General features: G+C 35.0%; 1 protein-coding gene across 1 annotated transcript; it reads left to right on the plus strand.

Annotated features, from left to right (window-relative positions):
* The first annotated feature begins 342 nt into the window (after positions 1 to 342).
* Positions 343 to 2,233, plus strand: LOC126662310 (stemmadenine O-acetyltransferase-like). Its single transcript, XM_050356245.2, has one exon. It carries the CDS (start codon positions 441 to 443, stop codon positions 1,782 to 1,784), a length of 1,344 nt encoding a protein of 447 aa, XP_050212202.1. The 5' UTR covers positions 343 to 440; the 3' UTR covers positions 1,785 to 2,233.
* The last annotated feature ends 8,905 nt before the right edge of the window (positions 2,234 to 11,138 follow it).

An 11,138-nucleotide genomic window follows, 5' to 3' on the forward strand; every position in this document is an offset into this window, starting at 1 on the left:
AACTAACTTATTTTTTAATTAAATTATAACAAACACGCTAATAATAAAATTTTATAATTTTATATTAATAGATTTGATTGTTCTATTATTGTATGCGGGTAAATAGAAGGTTAAATTTATTTTATAGCCTGTGTTTTATCATTTTTATTCACGAGGTCCCTACTATAAACTTACAACCTTTTTGGTCCCTCAACTATCAAATTTTGATTTTAATACTCTTATTTGGACGAGATTTTAAACGTGCATCTTATTTACAGTTACCGAGAATGTAAGAAGAAAAAGATATGACATAATTGATGCACAATTGCTTCTCAATCATCTCACCATTATATAAGAAGAGCTCCACTTCCATTTATAGAGTACAACCCTTTAATATCAAAGTAATCAAATTTGCTACAATTAGAAAAAAATTATAATTCTCTTTCCAAACACACAAAAAAATGCAAGTTAACATCATTTCAACAGAAATCATAAGACCAGCTTCACCAATTATTCATCAAACCAAAAAACCATTCAAATTTGCCCTTTTCAATCAGCTTACGCCAATAACTTACACCCCACTCGTCTTCTTCTACCCCGCCACATCATCCTCACGTATTAATGTCACTCAAACCCTAGCTCGCCTCAAGGAAAGTCTCTCACAAACCCTAACTCTGTACTATCCTTTCTCAGGAAGAGTGGTTGATAATTTACATATTGATCATTTTAATGAAGGTATTCCTTTCATTGTAGCAAGAATTAATGGGTTGGTACTGTCTGAATTTCTTAAAAACCCTAGACTTGAGCTCATGAACGGGTTCGTTCCGTTCAAACCCTACACTAAAATTACGGATATGGGAGCTCCACAAATTGCATTTCAAGTGAACGTGTTTTCTTGTGGTGGGATTGCTATAGGTGGCTCTGCGTCGCATAAACTCGTTGATGCACCTACGGCTGCCGCCTTTCTCCATGCATGGGCTACTCTAGCTCGAACTGGGTCACTCAGTAGTGTTGTAAAACCTAATTGTGATGAAGCCTCCGTGTATTTTCCACCAAAAAATCCATTTCCTGAAGAACATTTATCACTGATGGAGAATTTATGGTTTACGGAAGGTAATTACATTTCGAGACGATTCGTTTTTCATGCAAAAGCGATCGCTTCCCTTCGTATTAAAGCGAGAGGAGAAGGAAATGAGAATAAAAAGCTTCCATCGCGAGTTGAAGCTTTATCATGCTTTATATGGAAATGTTGCATGGCCGCGGCTAGACCACCGAAGGCTTCTGTTTTGGTGGAAGCGGTGAATCTTCGGACAAGAACAAAGCCACCGATGTCGAATGCTTCGATCGGCGATATATTCGGGTGGGCAACTGCGGTGACGGATCCGACTTTACGGGAAAAAGAATTGCATGAGTTAGCAGCCTTGCTTGAAGAAGCTATTGGTTTATATGATGATGGGGATTATATGGATTCTCTGCAAGGTGATGATGGATTTGAAACAATGAATGATTATCATAACCAGCTACAGGGGCTGTTATCTGTAGAAAAACCAGATATTTTTGCATTTACGAGCTGGTGTCACCTTGAGTTTAATAAGATGGATTTTGGATTTGGAAATCCATTTTGGTTCGGACTATTAGGGCAAGTTGGACCAGCATTCAGAAACCTTACTGTATTTACTGACGGAAGAGATGGCAAAGGGATTGAAGCATGGATCACTTTAGATGAAGAGAGAATGACCAAATTGGAACATGATCCTGCGTTTTTAGCCTATGCTTCCCCTAATCCAAGAATTTCAAGTCTGTAAGTGATTGATTAATTTTCTTTTCGTAAAATGAATTTTTCCACCCACGATTCTAACGTTTTTGTCCAATATATCACAATTTTTAAATCTTACCTATTTGATCCATTATTTTTTTAAGTCTTTGCCAAATATATTCATAGCTCATTTGGAGCTGACGTGACGTTAGGTTTTACACGTCATTTAGGATGAATTTTGTACATGTAGACGAATAAGATTGCGCTACATCAACTTAAAACGAATCATAAATATGGCAAAGATAAAAAAGATGATATACCAAACTGGATAAAATTTAAAAATCATGGTGTATTTGGATAAAACACTAAAATTATGCAAAGATAAGTTCATTTTACATTTTCTTTTCTTATTTATTGGTTGAACTAGTGTAATGTGATTGATGGATTTATTTGTAGTTTTTGTGCTTTTTTTTTAATAAATTATAGCTTTTTATATAATGGTTATTGAATTATAAAAAAATTAACAAACTAGTTATAAAACGTCACCAAACGGTTATCAAACATAATACTCATATTATATCATAATTAAAAAATTAATTGAACATAGAAGTTTACATTCATAATTAATAAATAAAATAAATTATTAAATTTTTATCATATGTATTATATTTTTGTATTTTATAAGGTACAGAAAAACCCATTAATCTTTTTAGAAAGAGCATATATTTTATAGTTGTTTTTTGTCCTTTACAAATAAACTTGCGAACACTTAAACAAATTGCATAAATAATAAAAAACATGATGGACAAAGTTATAAAAAGATAAACTAAAATGAATTACGTACTGTTTCAGAAAAAATTAGAATGTTTTGTTACACGGACATAAATTATTATTGAATTTTAATGTATACATATAATATTTATATTATATTAAGTAACATACAAAAATATTCATGGACATGGCCATGCATGAGATGAGTAACGTCAATAGGGAAAATTGAGCTGTGGTTAGAGCAGCAGCGCCGTCAGCAAATGGCCTAACAATGACGGGAGCTCACCCAGGTAGGCTTGGAGTGGTCCTTGGGAATGATTTCTTGCAGCCAAGAAGATGCATCCCCGTCAAGAAGATGTTGCACAATAAAATGCCTAACAATTTATTGTGCTCTCTGCATACATCAGAACTGTTCCTTTATGTGATTTTTATAATAAATTATTAGTGAATTTCAATATATATATTTGTATTTACATATATAAATTTAGTAAAATATATTTATCTATTTACAATTTTAATCATTTTATTAAATATACTATATTTTTAAAAATGTGTTATATATATTTCACCATTTCTTGACATTTGCTAAATACGCTCACTACCGATTTGGAGTTGTGGCGGAATTTTATATATGCCATATATAATTAATTCTATACGCATAGATGAACAGTATTACGCCATATTAGATTTAAACTAATTATTAATATATTTGATAAAGGTAGAAAAATTAATGAGAAATATGACCCAATGTTTTTTTGTTTTGAGGAATATGACACAAATTTTTTATTGATAGAAAAATCCATAACTCCAGCCTTTTAAGTGTTTATACGCCACTGGTTAAATGAGGAGTTAAAGTACATATATTAAAAATTCATGAGATTAGAAAATTATTAGGTGCCAACTTAAATACGGGGTAATAATACCTTATTGAAGAGAGGGTGTGTCGGCTAACTACTAGATTGTAATATTTAATGCACAATTTCTTGATCATGCTACCCTCCTGAAAAATTAATTTTGATAGTGACTCAAATTTCACAAAATTTTATTTTGATGACTTTTCACTTATCGCATTTATATTAAGTGTTTTTTTTTTAAAAAAAATATAGTTAAAAATATCCGAATACAAATGTAAAAATAAAAATTCTATAACATCTGGCTATCAAAATGGAACATGAGACATGAAAATGGACGGCCAAACAAGAGCATGAGTAACCATCTTTGCTTATATATATTTTGACATAACTCAAATGAACTACTGACATAGTTTTTAAAATTATGCTTGCATTCTTGAAAAATCAAATTAATAGATGAACGATCGATTTTTTAAGTTAAATATTGCATCCATGTGAATTGATAGACAATTAAGACATAGACTAATTAGTATTAAGAAATTAAATATATTTAGCTAATATAAATTAATTTATCAAAATAATATCACACTTAATTTTATTTATTTTAATAATATTTTTAATACATCCAACTAAATTAATAAAATTATATATTATAATTAAGTATTAAAATAATAAATGAATGTTTATAATTTAAAACAAGAAAAAAATTGTCCGTCAATAAGGACATGTTGAATATTTTTGGGCTAATAATCACCTATTATCCCCCGATTTTTTTACAAGAAACTCCCTGATGCGATTAAAAAATCTCCTAATGTTTGTGGCGACTTTCGAGAAAACCTCTGAAACCAAATATTGCCCAAATTTATTAAAATCAGTGATGTGGCAACGACTTCTCTGATCCCATGTCAGACATATGTAAGACATGTTAGCTGACAGTTCTAGGCGTCGACCAGCAAGACTAGGACGAGGACGATGATACTAACGAGGCCAAGGGCCGCGCTGGTGGCAGACAGTATCAAACAATGACTGATAGCATGCACTTGCGACTGACGAACCATGTTTACAATATGAGGCTACATATGGAGAGGACTCAACGATTTCAGAATTAGCTTTATTTCTTACTATATTGTTGTACAATATTTTCATTAATATAATTTTTTTTACATTACTTATCACGGTTATTTTTATTTATTAAAACACTATAAATATTCTTGTAAATTTAATTATATTAATTTCTTTCATAGTAATTGTTAAACCACTCTACAAAAACAACAACTATTTCATAACGAAGAAAACACTTACATGCAAATTTGCATTAATTAAAAAAATCAACAGTTATTTATCATTATTGTTTTGTTAATTAAAACACAAGATAAATTGCTTGTAAATTTAAATATATTTGTTACTTTCATAATATTTATAAAAACAGCAAAAATAACAATCATATATTTCAAAGCATAGAATATATATATTTAAATTTGCTTAGAAATCCGGATTCAACTTTTTTGTAGTTTGTTTACTTTCCTCTCGGAGTCGTAGTCTCAAGTGGCATAAGTTTTGAGTAGGCTTGTTTTGCCACTTCTTGTAACTTCTTAATAAAACTTTTATTTGTCAAATATATATATTTTTCAATTAATTAAAAATTAATTAGCACCAACCCGCAGAATAATTCTGCGGACTGGATGGTATCAGACACTAAATTGGAATTTATTTTTCAATATGCACCTATTTAGATTTTTCCAACCTTATTACACACTAATTTATTAAAAACTCGTCTCTTAATAGCTTTTTCTCTATTTGACTCTCTTTTATCATCCACGTTTTTATAGTTGTGCTAATCTACCGATCATTTATGAAAATAAAATAAAAATTATAGTGCAATTTAGTCACTTACTATGTATTCGCCTGAATATAATCCCTAACTCAAATTTTTGAATTTATAAGTTGGTTAGCTTTGATGCTTTAACAAAACCATGAAAAGATCTTCACATGGCTTCTTAGGTTAATAAATTAACCGATTAAACTAACATGGATTAATCTGGGAATTAAAAAACTCAAGCGAGATTAATATCAAAACTACTCCTGAATTAGAACAATTAAGAGATTGCCGGATAAAAAACACTAGCTTGATTTTTAATTAATTGATTTGAGATATAAAAAACATAATAATTTCTTTGAGCTATTTATAGCTTTACAAAGTAAAAGTCCTAATCTAATTCCAACTCCTATTTCTAAGAAGAAAAGTTATAATCGACTCCTAATTCTAGTTGGATAAGAATTGCTAAGCTAAATGGCTTCTTAGGGGCCTTGCATTCGCTTCCCTGAACTCTGTTTTTGCGCTGGTGTAAACAATGTACCAAACAAGCATGAAATAAAAATTTCAGGCTTGTTACAGTCGGCCCTAGCTCCATTCTAGGCCCAAAGTGCGCGCATCCATTGATCTTTCGGTACCCCCATAATGCCACGTCATTGAATAAGTTATCACTCCACTATCCACGATGTCAAGTATTAACATTAGTGACTATTAGATTACCCAGAAATCTACTTTATTACGAAAATCCTCCTTTATTTCCTCATTATCTTAATCTATTGCAAATTTCGAAGCTTTCACCTCTCTAGCTCTCTGCAATTCACTACTCCCGGTAAGTATTCGTCTTTTGCTTTTCGTCTTTCTTCCTAATCGTCTATCCTAGCGGGTGATAATTTCTTTTTCAGATTCAATTGCTGCTCAAAATGCTGATCTCGCCGCAAAAGTGCCGCTAAAATTGAAAACATCTGATCCTCTCCTCCCTCCACTGAATTTAAGGTACTCACCGATATTGGAAACGATCAGATCTGTATGGATCAGATACTGACATCACCTTGTGACGTGTGTGAAGCGACTATCCCTTTCCACGACGAGGCACCACCACAGTTCTTATAAATATATCAGTCATCCATCTTGGTCGACGCGACCTTTATGAATTAGCCAATTGAACACACCGATTTCCAGGATCGGACAGTTATACCTCACCCTCATTTTGGTCCAATTTGGAAAACAATAGGAATCTATGATCTCATCGTTTTACGTCAAGCCACTCGCCCTATAGCCAAACATCACATAATGGGAGCATCCCTCTTTTGGTCAAGCTTCATCAACTGTTTCTGCTTCAGATCAGGTCCCATGACACTTACTTTATTAGACCTCGCCCTCATACTAAACATACCTCTCAATGGCAAACACATAACTCCCAACATCAAGGCGACTATGTGTAATACCCCAAAATAATTAATTAGCTAATTGGACCACGTGTCCAATTTCGAGTCGTCAGAGTGACAACATCGGAAAGTTATCCGATAAAATTAAAATAAATAAGTTTTAAATAGGCCGGTTTTGAGAAATTAGTTATACGGAAATTAAGGTTATATTTCAATTCTAAAGTTAGAATTGGAATTAAAGGGGAAAAATGTCAAGAAAAGCCCAAAATAAAGTGCAGGAACCAAAGTGGTAATTTAGCCACTTTGTGTCGAAAATAGAAATATTGGAATTTGACGGAAAGTACTAATATCGAGCTTGGTATTATTTATCGGATATAAATAATACGTATAAGTCGTAATAAAATAGTTTAACGATTTAGCTATGGACTAAATCGTAGGATTGAAAAGTTTGAAGGATAAATGATAAGAAACAAAAAGAACAAGGACTCAAATGAGCTTTTAGCCAAATCATATATAATTAAGGAAATATGAAATGAAGATCAGAGAAGGATCGAGAGAATTGTGAGGTTTCGCCGATTACGTTATTTCGCCGCCGTTTCTCCGTATGACGTCCGATTCACGTGATTTTCGCGGCAATCTCTTCGGAATTCAATCCTCTACTGATCTTGAGCTTCATTTCAAGGTAAAATTTCGGGAATTGGTGCTGAAATTGAGTTATTTGGGCTGTTTTAGTTTAGGAATTGGAATTATGGATTTAAACTTGATTTTAGCGTTTTTGGAGAAACAAAGTTACGGGTTTTGTTGGAAACGGAGAAATTGACATGTATGGCAAGTGATAGCATGACGGGAAGCCCGGAAACGATGTTTCCGGGGACTGCGTGCAGATTTCACGTGGTGTGCGATCGCACACCCGTGGTGTGCGAACGCACACCTGTGATGGTGTGCGAACGCACACCAGTGGTGTGCGAACGCACACCAGTGAAGGTGTGCGAACGCACACCCACAGTGTGCGGACGCACACCGGTGTGCGAACGCACACCCATGGTGTACGAACGCACACCACCTTGTGCAGACGCGTATTTCATGAGGGACTAAAACAGACTTTTGTCCGAGGGACTGAAATAAACTTAGCTCGACGTTTTACGCGAGTGACGATAATGTAAAGTATTAAAAGAAATATATAACTCTCGGATACAAGAAGTAGTATTTAATACGTCGTGGACACGACTAAGAGTTTCTGAATACGAGAGTAATACAAAGAATGAAACCAATAGTTAAATTATGAAAGTATTATATGTATTAAAGTATAAAGTGCACGTCTAATCAAAAACAATGTACCAGACGTGTCAGCGAATAGTGGAGTCAGTAGAAGCGGACTAGCGGGGGCATACCATCAGATCGATCATATCATTTCTTGGTTTGCGGTCACTGTGAGTTGCACTTTACTTTCGTGTATTATATATAAAGTTATTTTATATAAATACGTACACTGTTTTTACGCATCGCATGTTATATGATTTGATTGAATGTTATACGTTTATTTAATTTCTGTATATAAGAACTAGTATGCGATCCGATGAAACTAGCTACCTATTGGGTGTCAATAGGCTGTGTGATCACCAGTATCGAGTCAGTCTAGTATATTCGCATTTGAGAAACGACTTGACACAGCTGGGAGCTGTTGATGATTATAAAATTTATGTGGCTGGGCCACCAGCGAGTTAGACTCGCGATTGATATTTACGATTGGGTATATGATTTAGATACGCAGAGTGAACTCGGCTACGGTGTAGCCTGGAAGTCCCCGTATCTAGTGGCTGGGCCACCAGCGAGTTAGACTCGCAATTGATATTTACGTTTGGATTGAATGATTTGTGATTATTCGAGAGATGAGTCGCATGCTAGGATATTAGTTTCGTACGGATCAAATACCTGTTTATATGTTTTACATTAATATTTTCTTGAGATGCGATGCTATGTTTTTATATTAATACCGTTAGTAAATGCAAACTCACTCAGTATTTCCCCAAATACTGACCCCTCACCTTTGATGTCTTTCAGGTGCTTAGCTTGTGGACTTAGCTAGAGACCAATTTTGGAGTGCAGAAGTCATCTGTATATGTTAGTTTATGACTTCTGTTAATGCTGCAGTAGTGGTCCGGTGTCAGCAGAATAGTAGCCTAGTCAGCAGTTTTATTTTGATTGTACATATCGACTGCTGTTTTTGTTTATATGTTTTTGATAGGCTACGTGTTTGTATATGATCCACGGCCCCAGATGCCGGTGTGACAGTTTGAGACACTAACTGCGGTGTATTGTACCGCGAGGCCAGTTCGTACAGGGTACGGTAACTAGAGCCCGCGAGGTTTTGAAACAGTTAGTGTGTATATTTGGTAATATGTTATATACGAGTATTGGCTTCCGTTGTTTGTTGTTATTTGTTTATTTTATATTTGCGAAAAATTAATTGTGATTTTAGGCTTGCTACGGGTTCCGGAGCTACCACTCCCGTTCCCTAGCGCCGGTTGCGGCTCAATATTTTGGGTCGTGACAAAGTTGGTATCAGAGCAGTTTGGTCCAGTTACCACTGCAAGTTTATTTCAATGTTTGTTTGAGAGCAGTTTGGTCCAGTTACCACTGCTAGAGTTGTCTAATTGTTTGTTTGACAGGGAGTAATTGTCAGTAAGTATACCTAGGAACTACTGCAGCAGGAGTCAGACCGTGGTTGTCTGTAATTGTGTTAGATGTGCATTAGTAGTACGTGGCATTACGCGCGCGAACCAGGACTATTAAGTTAGTAAGTGAATAGTATCTGTTCATGCAAACGGTTAAAGCAATTAAGTATGTGTTGCTTGTGCTAAGATATAGAAGATGGTTACATGTTTGCAATTATGAATAATTGAGAGGGTTAAGTATTTGCTACTCGCGCTGAAATTGTTAAGTGATTATCTGCTAGCGAATTACGTGCAGTTGGACTAAATGCTAAATGTTTACAGCATTACATAAAGCTGATTTTGGAATTGCGTGTGAAATGGGCTCAGATGGTCGCTTACGTTCGAAATTGTTTCTTTTCAGCATGTCTGGGCAAAACGGAGCTCAGTCGCATGCTGAGGAAGAACGGGAGGAAGCGCCTCCTATATTTCAAAACGGGTTTCATAATGAAGTAGGCGAGCCATCTGGGGTCCATCAAAATGGATTCCACGCAGATAATGGAACATCACCAGAAATATATCAAAATGGTTTTATGTCTGTGTCAGAGATAGGTAGTTCTTCCAGAAACAGAGTTAGAGAACATTCGCCGGAGATTGAATACAGTGAAGAAGAGGAAGAAGAACCGGAGGAAGATCCGGAAGAGGATCTTGAAGAAGATCCTGAGGAAGATCCTGAGGAGGATCCAGAAGAAGAATTGGAAGAAGAAGCAGAAGAAGAAAATCCTCAGGAAGAAGAGTTTGAAGAAGAAGAAGAGTTAGATGAATTAGATGTTGAGGAATACAGAGGTGACTATTTCTGGTCAAGTGTGCGGAGATACCGTAATTTGAGGGAAGATGCGGACATAGCTAACGGTCAGGCACAGATAGCCTTAAATCAGGTTAGGAGGCAGATGCGTTCTTTTTCTAGAGGGATGTTAACTGTAGGAGCGTACTCTACTGACTTTCTGCGGATGGCAGAGGGAGTTCCTAATCTGAACGAAGATAATAGGACCATTAATCGCAGATATGTCAGGGGTTTAGGACCTCAGTTTGATGAGCTGTATGAGCATGTAGACGAACATTTCAGCACGCTTACTACAATGGCCCGTAGGATTGAAACAGAGCATGAATGGTCGGGTGATCCGATACGACCTTATTACTTTAGACGTGAGTACCACCCAGATTACGTCAGTGCATCCTCCAGGACTACAACCAACCCTTATTTTGTGCAGAGAGGTGGACGAAACTCAGGTAGAACAGTTAGGGGCCGACATACTGGCGTAGTTATTAGGGAACCTAACGTTCCGCGTCAGGCACCTCCAGGTATTAGCAATTTATATGCTTTTCGTAATAGTGTTTATGTGTGTATTATTGTGTTGATATATTTGCTGCATTGCATAATAGAATGTCAGTAATAGGTTTTGCCTTTAGGATAATACCTTAGAAAGCTAGAACTTATAGGAAGCGTTGTAGTTAAACTCGCGCGCCTAATAAAAGAACATAAAACATAACTCACATAAAAATAGTAATGTAATATATACTACATAATACATCTGTAGTGAACGTAATTCCTATGTTACGTTCAAGAAATTGTAAAGGGAAAGATAGATTATTATAAAGGGAAATCGATGTGGAATATCGACACTTGTATCTGTATACGACGTAGAATAGAATATTGCAGAAGTGGATATGGTGATTACAGTAATAAAGAATTATGAATTTATTTGAGTTATCAGAGATATGGAGAGAGAAGTGATGTGACAGACGAACAGTCTGTAAATGACAGAAAATGACAGCAGTATAAAAATTTGAAATATACTCAATAAGTATAAAGGAAGCCGTTAATAGTCGCAGAGCGTATAATCTAGAGTAAGACTTACAATTTTATGAAGA

The sequence above is a fragment of the Mercurialis annua genome, linkage group LG8, assembly GCF_937616625.2.
Source record: "Mercurialis annua linkage group LG8, ddMerAnnu1.2, whole genome shotgun sequence".
In the NCBI taxonomy this organism is placed as follows: Eukaryota; Viridiplantae; Streptophyta; class Magnoliopsida; order Malpighiales; family Euphorbiaceae; genus Mercurialis; species Mercurialis annua.